Source organism: Vulpes lagopus, chromosome 17 (assembly GCF_018345385.1).
Source record: "Vulpes lagopus strain Blue_001 chromosome 17, ASM1834538v1, whole genome shotgun sequence".
Lineage (NCBI taxonomy): Eukaryota > Metazoa > Chordata > Mammalia > Carnivora > Canidae > Vulpes > Vulpes lagopus.
Window position 1 is genome coordinate 31,460,407 of NC_054840.1, and position 15,567 is coordinate 31,475,973.

The 15,567-nt window shown below is 45.6% G+C and overlaps 1 protein-coding gene across 2 annotated transcripts in view; it reads left to right on the forward strand.

The window, feature by feature from the left end:
• Positions 1-1,069: 1,069 nt before the first annotated feature.
• Positions 1,070-15,567, forward strand: part of CEP72 (centrosomal protein 72) — a 42,016-nt gene continuing 27,518 nt past the window's right edge. Inside the window, exons 1-4 of one of the 2 annotated variants that reach the window (XM_041731453.1) lie at positions 1,070-1,174; positions 6,154-6,281; positions 7,248-7,440; positions 10,656-10,764. In XM_041731453.1, the coding sequence (XP_041587387.1) occupies positions 1,093-1,174; positions 6,154-6,281; positions 7,248-7,440; positions 10,656-10,764 (512 nt within the window). In that variant the 5' untranslated portion in view covers positions 1,070-1,092. Of the gene's footprint in view, positions 1,175-6,153; positions 6,282-6,609; positions 6,740-7,247; positions 7,441-10,655; positions 10,765-15,567 lie in introns of those variants that run through there. The other variant, XM_041731454.1, reaches the window with a different exon arrangement.

Genomic DNA, 15,567 nt, shown 5'->3' on the forward strand with positions numbered 1-15,567 from the left:
GCTGCAGGAGGGAGGGGTCTGTGCCCTGACTCCCCTGGGGGGTGGGTGTTTCCGAGGCCAGTCGTTTGTCCAGTTTCTTTCTTTCTTTTTTTTTTTTTATTTATGATAGTCACACACACAGAGAGAGAGAGAGAGAGAGAGGCAGAGACACAGGCAGAGGGAGAAGCAGGCTCCATGCACCGGGAGCCCGACGTGGGACTCGATCCCGGGTCTTCAGGATCGCGCCCTGGGGCAAAGGCAGGCGCCAAACCGCTGCGCCACCCAGGGATCCCCCGTTTGTCCAGTTTCTAACTCTGTCCTGCCTGCACAGAGTTCTACTCAGCTGACCTGCTGTGGTGACCACTTGCTGGGCCTGGGACATGCCCAGATCCCTGGGAAAGGAAACACAGGATACCTGGAATGGAGTCTCTGTCAGTTACACGACAACCTCATGGCACCTTGGCCATGTCAACACAATCCCACAGCACCCCAGCCAGGTCAACACAATCTTACAGCACACTTGCCAGTTCAAAAGACGCTGCACCAGTGCAAGGGCTGTGGGAGGCCAGGTCGAGACTCTGCGTGGCTCAGCAACCCCACCATGCTGTGCACCCCCATACTCCTCCCCGACACGCCCTGCTCAACAGCCGCCTATGCTACTACCCAGGCAGTGAGATGCCAGCTGGCTTTGCCAACAGGCTGGTCATATCTTGGGTAGCAGATGGGTCCCTAGACACCAGGACAGGGGGTAGGGAGGGGGAGACCCCATGGACCTGGCTGGTTGGGCACATTGGGACCTAGAACGGGGTCTTCCCTAAGCCCTGATGATCTCAAGTCCTTCTCACGACGCTCCGTAAAGATCCTAGAGGGATGGTCGGCGGAGGAGCCACAGGCTGGGGCCCCCAGGTGGAGCGGGGACCCCACGGGCTGGCGGGCCTTCCCGGGGAGGGCCCCGCGCCCACTGAGGGCAGGGCTCCCTGAGAGCCAGGCAGGCCAGCCGGCGACCGCTCGCCCCGCCCCCCGCCCGGCCCCGCCCGGCCCCGGCCCCGCCCCTCGCGGATCCCCCGCGGCCCACTGCGCAGGCGCGGGCGCAGGTGCCTGCCGTTTGAAAGTATGGCGCCTGCGGGCCCGTGGCTGGTTCTGTGTGAGGAGAAGATCCGGGAGAAGAGCGGCCTGGCGCCTCACCACGACCTGGGTGCGCGGCGGGGGCGGCGGGCTGGCTGAGGGAGCGAGCTTCCCCCACGGCGTCCGCCGACGGGGTCGGGCCAGAGGCGCGGCGTCCTGACGAGCTCTTCTTAACCGTCGAAGGAGCCGTGAGGGCCTAGTGGTGGGGGAGGGCGTGGGGGGAGGGGCCCTGTGGTGGGGAGGGCGTGGGGGAGGGGCCCTGTGGTGGGGAGGGCGCGGGGGGAGGGGCCCTGTGGTGGGGAGGGCGCGGGGGAGGGGCCCTGTGGTGGGGAGGGAGGCCCTGTGGTGGGGAGGGCGCGGGGGGAGGGGCCCTGTGGTGGGGAGGGCGCGGGGGAGGGGCCCTGTGGTGGGGAGGGAGGCCCTGTGGTGGGGAGGGCGCGGGGGAGGGGCCCTGTGGTGGGGAGGGGGGCCCTGTGGTGGGGAGGGCGCAGGGGTGGGGCAGGGGTTGAGGAGCGGACTCCTCTGAGACTCCTCTGAGTGGTTTGGGGCAGCCCTACTGGGTCCCTGGACCCAGAGGTCGTGACCTGAGCAGAAAGGAAGAAGAGCACTGACTACCCTTATGGGTTTGTTTTTTTTTATTTTTTTTTACCCCTAAATAAGGCAGATTGGGTTGGCTTTTAGAACAGCCTTGAACCAGCAGCCTTCGTTCGTGGAAGAGCTGGCCCTGCGGTTCCTCTCCGCAGGAGCATCCTCTGTCACGGAGGATGCTGGTGGCAGTTTTCTTTCTGTCCTGTTTTTCTCTGGTTTTGGCAGCAGGGTAAGGCTGAGTGCTTCCTCTTTGGTGTTCTAGGACAGGTCCGGTGGAATTGGTGCTCATTCTTCCTTGATGGAGTTTTCCCGCGGAAACTCTGTGGCCTTGGAACGTTCTGTGTTTGAGGCTTTTAAATTACAAATTTAATTTATCTGTTATACAACTCTTCTTACCAGTTTCTTCTCGGGTGAGGGAATTATGGCTGGGATCTGTAAAATTGATTTTTCTCATAGAAGTTGTTGAATTTATTCATATAGAGTTGTTTGTCATGCTCCTGTGTTAGCCTGTTAAGGTCTTGGGTTCTGTCCTGAAACCCTTCTTCCATACTGCATGTTAGTCATTTCTGTCTTTTTTAGACTTGGTAGGAGTTTGTGAACTGTGTGTATTAATCTTTTCATTGAGTCACTTTTCAGTGTGTTGAGGTTTTCTCCATTGTATTCATAGATTCTAATTTCATTGATTCTGTTCTTTATTATTTTCTTTCCGCTCACTTGACATTTATTTTTTATTCTTCTTTTGTAGATTTTTTAAGGGGGGGAGGGGGAAAGAGGAGGAGAGAGAGAGAGAGGCGGTGTGGGGGCTTGTAGAGAGAGAATCATAGCAGGCACCAGGCCTAGCACAGAGCCTGAGTAGGGGCTCAATCCCACAACCCTGAGATCATGACCTGAGCCAAAGCCAAGAGTTGGACGTTCAACCAACTGAGCCACCCAGGTGCCCCGCCCCTTCTTTTGTAGATTTTTGAGGTGAGAGTTTAGATTATTGATTTGAGGCCTTTTAATTTTCTAGTATAAATATTTAGTGCTGTAAATTTTTCTCTAAGCACAGCTCTAGCTGCATTCACAAATTTTGTTATATTTTCATTTTCAATATATATTTTTTAAAAAACTATTTATTCATGGGAGACACAGAGCGGCAGAGACACAGGCAGAGGGAGAAGCAGGCTCCCTGTGGGGAGCCGGATGTGGGACTCAGGCCCAGGACCTCAGGATCACTCCCCCAGCCAATGGCGGATGCTCAACTACTGAGCCACCCAGGTGCCCCAGTTCAGTGTATTTTTAGACTTTTTAGACTTACTCTTTGACCTGTGGATTATCTGGGAGTGTTTTCTCATTGTGTCTTTGGAGATTTTATTTTTTTCATTCTGTTACTGATTCTAGTGTGATTCCATTATGGTCACAGTACATATGCTGTATGATTTTAATTCTTTTAAATTTGTTGAGGTTTGTTTTTGTTCCAAGATCTGGTCTGAATTGGTGAAATGTTCCAAGTGCACTTGAATAGAATGTACTCTGTTGTTGGGTGGAGTATTATGTAAGTATAAGTTACATCCTATTGGCTGATGATGATCAGTTCTTTATCCTTGTTGATTTTCTGCCTAGCAATTGTGTTAATTACTGGGAGGGGAGTGTTGAAACCCCTAATCCTAGTCATGGATTCATCTGTTTCTCTTTTCACCTCATATGTTTGAAGCTGTGCGTTCGTATTTAGGATTTGGAGTGACCCTTGTAACTATGCAATGTACCTGTTTGTCCTTGAGACGTCTACTAGTGTAGCCACGCCAGCTTCCTTTGGATTCGTGTTTACGGGGCATATCTTTCCCCGTTATTTGTAATTTAATCTTTAAACTTAACCTACATCATTACATTTGAAATAAGGTTCTTGTAGATTAGTGTGTAGTTAGTTCATTTTTATTTACTCTGCCAACCTCTGTTTTTTAGAGCGTATTTAGACCGTTTACATTAAACGCAATTGTTAATATGTGAGGGCTGAAGCATGCCACTTTATTGTTTTCTGTTCATTTCCTTTTTCTTCTTTTGTTTCCCTTTTCCTGCCTTTCTGTGGTTTGAGGATTTTTTTTAGTGTTTCATTTTGAGTTATCTATTATATTTTTGAGTGTATCTCTTTGTATAGTGTTTTTAGCAGTTGCTTTATAAATTGCAGTGGATTTGTATAATTTAATACACTCTACTTGTATGGCCATTTTACCCCTTCATGCAAAATGTCAAAACCTTACACCCATTGTTTTCTTTGGTTTTCGTCTCCTTTATAATTTAGTTGTCTTAAAATTTTTCTCTGTATTCCTTGAGAACCACATTAATCTTTTTTTTTTTCATTTATGGTCATCCACAATTTTAAATTAGAAGGAAACATTTTTAGCTAGATGTTTACCTGTTTCATTATTTTTTTCATTTCTGATGCTCCAGGTTTTCTTGTTACCCTTCCTTTATGTTTCAAGAGTTTTCTGTAGCAATTGCCTTAGGGCAGGTGTACTGGTGACAGATTGTCTTGATTCTTCATCTGAAAATATCTTTGTTTCACCTCAGTACCTAAGACTCTTTCTTTCAGCACTTGACACTCCAGAAATGTGGTGCTCCTTCCTTCAGGCCACCTCCCTGCCCTGGGAGTTGTTTTATCTCTGTGGGTCACACTTTTTCTCTCTGGTTGCTTTCGAGATCCTTTCACTGTTTTTAGTTTTTAGAAGTTTATTTCTGATGTATCTGGGCGTGGCTTTTTTTTTTTTTTTGTCTTTTTGGGGTTTTCTCAGTTTCTTCAATATGTAGCTTTATGTCTTTTGCCAAATTTGATAAGCTTTCAGCCATTATTTCTTTAATTGCTAGAATTTTTTCTTAGTTGTAATGTCTTTTCTTTCTCTTCTTCTTGGAACTCTAATTGGAACTGCATTGGGACTTTGACAGAAATGTTAGATCTTTTTCCATGGACACTTGAGGCTCTGCTCTTTATTTATTTATTTTTGCCTGTTTTCTCTCTGCTGGAAAAATAGGACAATTTTGATCAATATCTTTGCATTTACTTTGAATTTTTTTTCTTCTGTCATCTCTATTCTGTTACGGAGCTGCTTCTGTAGGGTATTTTTTATTTAGTTATTATATTTTACATTTCTAAAATTTCTTTTTGTTTCTTTATATCTTCTGTTTTTTGACCAAGGTCCCGTTTTATCATTTGTTTTAGTTAGGAGTGTTGATAATTGTTCATTGAACTACTGCTTTAAAACTCTTGTTAAATAATTCTGACTTCTGTCATCTCCATGTTGGTGTCTGTTGATTGTTTTTTCTCATTCAAATTGAGATTTTTTTTTTCCAGCTTTTGGTCATTTTTTATTATGTCATGGACATTTTGGGTATTAGGAGGCTGTTCCTTATTTAAATCTCATTACACAGTATTGGCACTGAGTGCGCACTGCCTTGTTTCTGAGGTGGTGACAGGCTCCTGTTGCTCACATAGCCTCCATAGATGCTTGTGGGCCACCTCCTGGCAGCCCAGCTGGAGTTGTAGTCAGGGTCCCTTCACACAGTCCCATCGCTGGCCACTGTGCGTGGCAGGTGTATGGAGCTAGCGTGGGGCTGGTGTCAGGAGCATATGCTGCAAGACCCCCATCCTGGTCCTTCTACCCTGGACCACAGGCTTACCCTTACATGTTAGAGTCCATTGATGGTTCTGGGTTGCTAGCTTCTTTGGCACTTGGATTGGGATGTATAGAAGACAAAACAGCCCTGAGACCAACGCAGGGCCCTCACTGCGTGATACTTCTTGAGGTCCCTAGATGTGGACCCATTCCACACACTCCACAGTTGTCTGGTGCTTGGTTTATACATTGTTGTCCAGGGAGTTAGGCATAATATGTGAGTAGGAATAGGGTGAAATGGGTTTATTCTGTCTTTTCTGGAAATGGAGGCCCACAGACCAGTTTTAAATTAAATTGAGATGTGTTTTAAAACATTGGTGTGCCCAGACCCAAACTGTCTTTTTGCTACAGAAACTTTGTAGCAACATTGACTTCATGGTCATTTACTGAGTGTGCCATGCAGAGGCATGTGGTGCATAGAGCATGCACTGTGCCCTCGCCTGTGACTGGCATGAACAGTCGGGTTAGCTAACCAGTGGGTTTCAGATTGTGATCTCTAAGTGAAGGCTGCATGGGCAATGGAGTTGAGCAGCCAGTTGTCAAAGTACGAGCCCACTTAGGAGGGTATTGCTGGTGGGAGAGGGTTTGAGGGGAGAAGCAGGGGATGGGCAGCAGGGCAAGGGCTCAGAGACATTTTTTGAAGGTAAACAAGCTAAAACCTTAGCACTTCGTCTTTACCGGTATTGAAACTTTGAATGAGTTACATTATTTTCATGATTTTTTCAGATTCTGAGGTTGCTATAGCTCACTTTTATTACAATAATTTATTTCCACTAAAAAGTAAGGTTAAAGTCTCATAATTTTCTGTTCTTAGCTGAACTTCGGTCATTATCTATTCCTGGAACTTACCAAGAAAAGATTACTCACCTAGGAAATTCCTTGATGCATTTAACAGGTCTAAAATCACTAGACCTCTCACGCAACTCCTTGGTGAGCCTAGAGGTAAGTTTTAGGTTTGTTTCCTAAAAGAATATTAATTGCTATCAGCAGTGGAAAGTACATTTATGGTAAAAAAAAAAAAAAAAAGAAATGCAGTCTGTTTTATACCTGTGCTTATGTGTAGGCTGTATGCTTAACCACAGTTATAGGTGTTGGGTTTTTCTCATGCATCTCATTACGTCTTTAAATGACTTTGACAACCAGAAGTCCTATCTCTGATGAAAATAGTTGTATCTTTAAAGGAACTGAAATAAGGCCTGAAAGACTAGTGTGTGTGTCAGTCACTACCATCCCTGTCTCAGCTGTGCTTTTCTTCATCCACATTCTGCACTTCACATCTGTTCATAGTCTGACTCTTGGTGGCCTCAGACCCTTGCGTGGTGGTGCCATGAGTGAGAGGCTTCCTGCAGTGTTCCTTACGTGGGTGCTTGGTCCTCGTAAGCAAGGAAGAAATCACCCAGGTGATGGCAAGTGGGAAAGTTGTGCAAACTTTCTGCTCATGCCTTCCTGCCCCCTTCACAGAGTGTGCCCCTGACATGGGGTGGGGCCCCTGCTCAGAGTCACCTGTGAGTCTCAGCCCAGTTTCCCCCTGTGCTGGGTCACCTCTCAGTCTGTGCAGCTGGTTTCTCATTGTATGGTGGGAACAGTAATAACTCTTACTCTGTGGTGTGAGGTTGTGTGTCACACCTAGATTGTGTGCAGACTGAATGAAATAGTGAGAACTCAGTAGATACAGGCCATCCTCAGTGCCATTAGGACTGTTGTGAACGTGACATGTCATGCCGAATGGCCATTTCCTGTGTGAGACACGGAGCCTCCTACCTAGAACACTTCTGTCTTTGTGCTCTTCCTGATAGTGGCATATGGCCATTGCAGGTGCATTTGCTAAGTTGGTGTTGATTCATATTGATGGTCTGTTTCAATGTTTGTAGAAGTGTGAACTGATTCTGCATTTTGTCCTGTTGACAGGGCATTCAGTACCTGACTGCATTGGAAAGTCTCAATCTCTACTACAACAGTATCTCCTCATTAGCAGAAGTGCTTTGGCTCCACTCCTTGACGGAACTCACAGATGTGGACTTCCGGCTGAACCCCGTCGTAAAGAATGAATCTGATTACCGCCTTTTTGTTGTGTACATGCTCCCAAAGCTCCGGCAGCTAGGTAGGTGACATGGCTGTGCTCACATCCTTGCTCACAGGAGCACTAATAGGTGTTCTCTATGCTAGAAGTTTATTTTCTACTCCTCTGGTTGAGTCCCTGTGTTTCAGGTTGAGTCTTGTTGGAATGGTGCCTGGCAGGAGGGCAGGGAGCTCTGGCCACACAGACCTGCTGAGGAAGGCCGTGAGCACAGGTAGGGGCCAGGCTGCCCGATCATTTCTGGCCCTCCACTTTCTAGCTGATTGGCTTGGATATATTCTCTGAACGTCTGGTGCCCTTTCCTTGCCTGGCTCCCTGGGCTTCATCTTAGGCTCACTAGACAGTTGGATTCTACCTGGTTTCACATCCACCTGGAAGGTTAGATACAGGAAGAGAAGTGTATGTGCCATACCCTCTCCCAGATGATAGGGATAGGAGAGTACGAGGTTCTCTTGGCAGGTGTAGACATTCACTGGCTTAGTAACCCATGTCCCTGAAGAAACAGATCTTTGTGTGTCAAGCTCACAGGCCAAGTTTCTGGAGTGCCCACCAGGCATGCCCAGTTGGGAGGATCTGCTTGGGGAAAACCATAGTGGCACCTTCCCACCCACCTCCCCAGCTACCAAGAGTTGTTTTATCCATGAGCATGTGGCTGGTGGCCCTGCCAGTGCCTACCCTGTGTAACACGTCCAGTGCTAGAGCATGGAGAAGGAGAGGGCCTGGAGCCTCATGCCCACAGTCCCATGTGAAGAGGGTGTAAGTGCTGAGTGGTGGCGGTGTGAGCATGTCTGCTGGAAGGGCAGTGTTCTGTGTCCTCAGTGATCAGTGTGTCCTCAGTGATCAGTGTGTCCTCGGTCCTGAGAGCCAGTTCACTGCTTGGTGAGGTTGGGGGGCATTCAGGTGTCTCCATCTTCTGGGTGCTGACTTAATGAAACCAAAGTAAAACCCAAATCACAGCAGCACTTGTCAGGGAAGATACTCCACTGTCCTTGTGTGTGGTGGGTACTGAGCTGTGGGCATACTGTGGCTCCTATCCTGGCAGTGTCCAGCCAGTGTCCTGGAGACCCCATGTTTTGCATCTCTTGGCTGTGAGTAGATAGATTCTCTCATAAACACCTTACTGCACGAGTCTGTGCTGGCTTCTCTCCCGGGGCCTCTCCCCCACTCTGCACTGGTGAACTGTAGGCTCTAGGGAGACTGGCCACTCTGCTAGGCCACACCTGCCTGGGCCTGGGCATAGGGATGGGCTGTGGGTATCAATGACCAACTTCCCTATTGGCACACTGGTTATTTTCAAGCCTACTTAGAATTTCAATGTTTAGTTTTAATTTTTAGGCATTTAGGAGGAGTAAAGGCTGATGTTCTTAACTTCTTTGACTGTTATGAATAGTTGAATAGTTATGAATAGTTATGAATAGTTATGAATAGTTGAATCTGGTTCTTTTCAGAAGCATTATTAGTCCATATTATGGGAAAATCTTGCCATTTCCAATCCTAAATCCTTATTTTACCTTTGTTATAAAAGTTTTAGATTCAGAATTTTACAGTGTTTGTGTGGAGAAGGGACATAAGAAAGATACCTTTAGGTGTGCAAAAGGAACACAATTGAAGGTCAGAGTCCTGTGGGAGTCCCAGAACCCTTAGAAGACTCACTCTACCCAACAGGGTACCCAGTGCTCCTTTTGGAAGCATATACACTAACAGGGTCCCCAGTAAGATCAGAGCCATCACGGGTTCCAGGTGAGAAGTTGAGAGCCCCTGGAGGAGTGTGGACAGAAGAACAGCGAGGGGAGCATATGGGGACTCAGTGCTGGGGGCTGTGGGGTCTGGGAGAGGAGAGTGTTGCAAAGTCAGAAGGGGTTATAGATTTGGGGAGAAATGCGTTTGCATTGGTTTTAACTGTGTTGAGTCTGAGTGTATAGTGGGACAGTCCAGAGAAGTGTTCTTAGAGTAGGGGATTTGGAACTCACTCAGAAGTGAAGAAAAGGCTAAGTGAGTAGAGCTGTGTGTTAGCCATCAGGCAAGTGTCCACGCCATGAGAGATGGCATCTCTCAGGCAGTTGTGTCTTGAGGAGGGGAGCTCCTGGGGTGTCCCACGTGCAGCAGGGCGTAGCCCCCAGAGGCACTTGTGTATGATTTGCACAACTCCTTTGTTTTCCACTTTGACAGTGGTTATTGATTTGTTACTCATTTGCTCTTTGTAATGGTATATTTTTTGGAGTGTGCCATAGATTAAGTGCTCTTTGGGAAGCAGGTTTGGAATTTAACCATTGTAATATTAATTCTGTGGTGGGATCTGTTAATGGTCCAAAGCACTGACTTTTTTTTTTTTCTTTAAGATTTTATTTATTTGAGAGACAGAAAGCGAGCACAAGTGGGGCAGGGGGGCGGCATGGATCAGAGGCAGAGGGAAAAGCAGACTCTCCACTCAGCGAAGATCCCGGGGGCTTGATCCCAGGACCCCAGGATCATGACCTGAGGTGATGGCAGACACTTCACCGACTGAGCCGTCCAGGTGTCCCCAAAGCATTGACTTTTGATGTTGGGAACCATCTTAAACCTCAGATATTCTAAGGGAAGACCCAGGAGTAAGAACTGAGTAGAGGCCTTCTGGGGCACACATGTGGGGACAGTTGAAACGTCGGAACTGAGGATGTAAACCCTAGGCCCAAACACGTGGCCACGACATCCTCTCTTTAACATGTTCAGGACTCTTATCTACAGAGACAACTCACATGTGCTCAGTGCGGTTCAAGAACCTCATTGGGTACCCAGAATGCGTATTAAAAGAAGGTGAACGTGCTGCCGGAAGTGCCTGTTTGTGAATTGCATGTGGATTTCTTTTCCTACGGGCTGCAGGCTGCCTCCAAAGTGTAGTGTCTGAGGAGTAGCTTTATGTGAGTAGGCCAGCCCTCTTGGAATCAGTCCTCGGCATCTCTGGGAAACCAAGTGTAGCCACACAGCCCAGCATTCCTTCACTGGGTCGACCCAGTGCCTATGGGGATACTTCTGGCAGGGCCGGCTGGCCCCAGGGGATGGAAGGTCTGTGAGCAAGTGGTGGCAGTCCCAGCCAGGTGTGCAGTGTGCTGCAGGGTGTGCGATAGAAGCATCCTTATTCCCAAGGGGAAGGTCAGGTGCTTCAAGGGTTCTGGGAGGGACTCCTGTGGGGCTTGGGTCATTGGGGCCTGTCACCTGCTTCATGGTGGTGGCTGCTGATTTCTCTGGCATTTTATCCCTAGATGACCGTCCTGTGAGAGACAGTGAGCGAAAAGCATCCCAGCTACAGTTTGCATCAGAGGAGTCACTCAACTCGAAGCAGAGCTTCCCAGCCGTTTTCACAGCCGGAAGGTATGAACAGAAGTGGTTATTTGAACATTGAGAGGAGCTGTTTAGACTCTCCTGTTAGTAGACTGTTTACCTAAAAGATATACTTCTGTGTGCTGATTGCCACTTCAAGGGGAGCTGTCCAAAAGAGGAAAGGGAACACTCAGATGCCAGTGGGGCTCAAGGGGATGGTGGGACAGTGTCTCTCGCCCTCTGTTGTCCGTGTTTTCCATAGTTCTTTTTTAATATTGAAAAGTTTATTAAAGTAATACATGTAAAATCAAATAGTGTGAGAGGCTTGTGATGAGAAATGACAGCCCCTTACTGCTGCCTCAGCCCCATCCTCAGAGACAATCATTGGTTGCTTCTGCAGTTGTTTCTGCTTGCAGGTTTTGTTTGAGTTACTCGCTCATCTCCAAACATGCAAACACATCACCTTTTATGGGTGTGAGCACCTTAAGCAGTCACTGACCCCTGCCACAGGCCCTTCCTCTCTGACCCCAGCGGTACAGTCCATGGAATATGATCCTTTTTGTGTTCTCTGCTCAGTGTCCTGTGGCCTGGGCTGGCTCTGCCCGATGTAGTTGAGCTGTGGGAGTGGGATCTTTTGTCTGCCTATGCCCACTTCCGTGCCCCCTCCCAGCTCTTGTCAGCTCCATTGTTAGGTTTAACTGTACACTGTGAAGGTTAATAGTATTTAAATGTGTTCTGAAATCATAAAGTGTCTTTGTGGTTTGCAGGTTGATTTTTTTTTTTTTTTTTTAAAGATTTTTTTTTAAAATTTTTTTATTATTTATTTATGAGAGTCATACAGAGAGAGAGAGAGAGAGAGAGAGAGGCAGAGACATAGGTAGAGGGAGAAGCAGGCTCCATGCACCGGGAGCCTGACGTGGGATTCGATCCCGGGTCTCCAGGATCGCGCCCTGGGCCAAAGGCAGGCGCCAAACCGCTGCGCCACCCAGGGATCCCCTTGCAGGTTGATTTTTAAGGCAGTATTTATATTGCTTGTAATGTGCTACGATTATATGTGCTTATACACCATTTTGTTTGTCTGGAGCTTTTAATGGTTTTCTTCTTGCATTAAGTGCTTTAGCTCATCCTTAAATTCCTCTGATGGAGTGGTTGACCAATTCTTTTTTTTTTTTTTTTTTTTTTTTATTTTTATATATTTTTTTTTATTTTTATTTTTTTAATTAACTTTTATTGGTGTTTAATTTACCAACATACAGAAAAACACCCAGTGCTCATCCCGTCAAGTGTCCACCTCAGTGCCCGTCACCCATTCCCCTCCAACACCCGCCCTCCTCCCCTTCCACCACCCCTAGTTCGTTTCCCCGAGTTAGGAGTCTTTATGTTCTGTCTCCCTTCCTGATATTTCCCAACATTTCTTTTCCCTTCCTTTATATTCCCTTTCACTATTATTCATATTCCCCAAATGAATGAGAACATACACTGCTTGTCCTTCTCCGATTGACTTATTTCACTCAGCATAATACCCTCCAGTTCCATCCACGTTGAAGCAAATGGTGGGTATTTGTCGTTTCTAATTGCTGAGTAATATTCCATTGTATACATAAACCACATCTTCTTTATCCATTCATCTTTCGATGGACACCGAGGCTCCTTCCACAGTTTGGCTATTGTGGCCATTGCTGATAGAAACATCGGGGTGCAGGTGTCCCGACGTTTCATTGCATCTGAATCTTTGGGGTAAATCCCCAACAGTGCAATTTCTGGGTCGTAGGGCAGGTCTATTTTTAACTCTTTGAGGAACCTCCACACAGTTTTCCAGAGTGGCTGCACCAGTTCACATTCCCACCAACAGTGTAAGAGGGTTCCCTTTTCTCCGCATCCTCTCCAACATTTGTTGTTTCCTGCCTTGTTAATTTTCCCCATTCTCACTGGTGTGAGGTGGTATCTCATTGTGGTTTTGATTTGTATTTCCCTGATGGCAAGTGATGCAGAGCATTTTCTCATGTGCATGTTGGCCATGTCCATGTCTTCCTCTGTGAGATTTCTCTTCATGTCTTTTGCCCATTTCATGATTGGATTGTTTGTTTCTTTGGTGTTGAGTTTAATAAGTTCTTTATAGATTTTGGAAACTAGCCCTTTATCTGATATGTCATTTGCAAATATCTTCTCCCATTCTGTAGGTTGTCTTTTAGTTTTGTTGACTGTATCCTTTGCTGTGCAAAAGCTTCTTATCTTGATGAAGTCCCAATAGTTCATTTTTGCTTTTGTTTCTTTTGCCTTCGTGGATGTATCTTGCAAGAAGTTACTGTGGCCAAGTTCAAAAAGGGTGTTGCCTGTGTTCTCCTCTAGGATTTTGATGGAATCTTGTCTCACATTTAGATCTCTCATCCATTTTGAGTTTATCTTTGTGTATGGTGAAAGAGAGTGGTCCAGTTTCATTCTTCTGCATGTGGATGTCCAATTTTCCCAACACCATTTATTGAAGAGACTGTCTTTCTTCCAATGGATAGTCTTTCCTCCTTTATCGAATATTAGATGGCCGTACATTTCAGGGTCCACTTCTGGGTTCTCTATTCTGTTCCATTGATCTATGTGTCTGTTTTTGTGCCAGTACCACACTGTCTTGATGACCACAGCTTTGTAATACAACCTGAAATCTGGCATTGTGATGCCCCCAGCTAAGGTTTTCTTTTTTAAAATTCCCCTGGCTATTCGGGGTCTTTTCTGATTCCACACAAATCTTAAAATAATTTGTTCTAACTCTCTGAAGAAAGTCCATGGTATTTTGATAGGGATTGCATTAAACGTATAAATTGCCCTGGGTAACATTGACATTTTTACAATATTAATTCTGCCAATCCATGAGCATGGAATATTTTTCCATCTCTTTGTGTCTTCCTCAATTTCTTTCAGAAGTGTTCTATAGTTTTTAGGGTATAGATCTTTTACCTCTTTGGTTAGGTTTATTCCTAGGTATCTTATGCTTTTGGGTGCAATTGTAAATGGGATTGACTCCTTAATTTCTCTTTCTTCAGTCTCATTGTTAGTGTATAGAAATGCCATTGATTTCTGGGCATTGATTTTGTATCCTGCCACGCTACCAAATTGCTGTATGAGTTCTAGCAATCTGGGGGTGGAGGCTTTTGGGTTTTCTATGTAGAGTATCATGTCATCGGCGAAGAGGGAGAGTTTGACTTCTTCTTTGCCAATTTGAATGCCTTTAATGTCTTTTTGTTGTCTGATTGCTGAGGCGAGGACTTCCAGAACTATGTTGAACAGCAGTGGTGAGAGTGGACATCCCTGTCTTGTTCCTGATCTTAGGGGAAAGGCTCCCAGTGCTTCCCCATTGAGAATGATATTTGCTGTGGGCTTTTCGTAGATGGCTTTTAAGATGTCGAGGAAAGTTCCCTCTATCCCAACACTCTGAAGGGTTTTGATCAGGAATGGATGCTGTATTTTGTCAAATGCTTTCTCTGCATCTAATGAGAGTATCATATGGTTCTTGGTTTTTCTCTTGCTGATATGATGAATCACATTGATGGTTTTACGAGTGTTGAACCAGCCTTGTGTCCCAGGGATAAATCCTACTTGGTCATGGTGAATAATTTTCTTAATGTGTTGTTGGATCCTATTGGCTAGTATCTTGTTGAGAATTTTTGCATCCATGTTCATCAGGGATATTGGTCTGTAATTCTCCTTTTTGGTGGGGTCTTTGTCTGGTTTCGGAATTAAGGTGATGCTGGCCTCATAGAACGAATTTGGAAGTACTCCATCTCTTTCTATCTTTCCAAACAGCTTTAGTAGAATAGGTATGATTTCTTCTTTAAACGTTTGATAGAATTCCCCTGGGAAGCCATCTGGCCCTGGACTCTTGTGTCTTGGGAGGTTTTTGATGACTGCTTCAATTTCCTCCCTGGTTATTGGCCTGTTCAGGTTTTCTATTTCTTCCTGCTCCAGTTTTGGTAGTTTGTGGCTTTCCAGGAATGCGTCCATTTCTTCTAGATTTCCTAATTTATTGGCATACAGCTGTTCATAATATGTTTTTAAAATCGTTTGTATTTCCTTGGTGTTGGTAGTGATGTCCCCTTTCTCATTCATGATTTTATTAATTTGAGTCTTCTCTCTCTTCTTTTTAATAAGGTTGGCTAATGGTTTATCTATCTTATTAATTCTTTCAAAGAACCAACTCCTGGTTCTGTTGATCTGTTCCACAGTTCTTTTGGTCTCGATATCATTGAGTTCTGCTCGAATTTTAATTAACTCTCTTCTTCTGCTGGGGGTGGGGTCTATTTGTTGCTTTTTCTCTAGTTCCTTTATGTGTAAGGTGAGCTTTTGAATTTGAGATCTTTCCAGTTTTTGAATGTATGCTTGTATTGCGATGTATTTCCCCCTCAGGACTGCTTTTGCTGCATCCCAAAGATTTTGAACGGTTGTATCTTCATTTTCATTAGTTTCCATGAATCTTTTTAATTCTTCCTTAATTTCCTGGTTGACCTTTTCATCTTTTAGCAGGATGGTCCTTAACCTCCACGTGTTTGTGGTCCTTCCATATTTCTTGTTGTGATTAAGTTCTAATTTCAAGGCATTATGGTCTGAGAATATACAGGGGACTATCCCGATCTTTTGGTATCGGTTCAGACCCGATTTGTGACCCAGTATGTGGTCTATTCTGGAGAAAGTTCCATGTGCACTTGAGAAGAATGTGTATTCAGTTGAGTTTGGATGTAAAGTTCTGTAGATATCTGTGAAATCCATCTGGTCCAGTGTATCATTTAAAGCTCTCGTTTCTTTGGAGATATTGTGCTTAGAAGACCTATCCAGGGTAGAAAGAGCTAGATTGAAGTCACCAAGTAT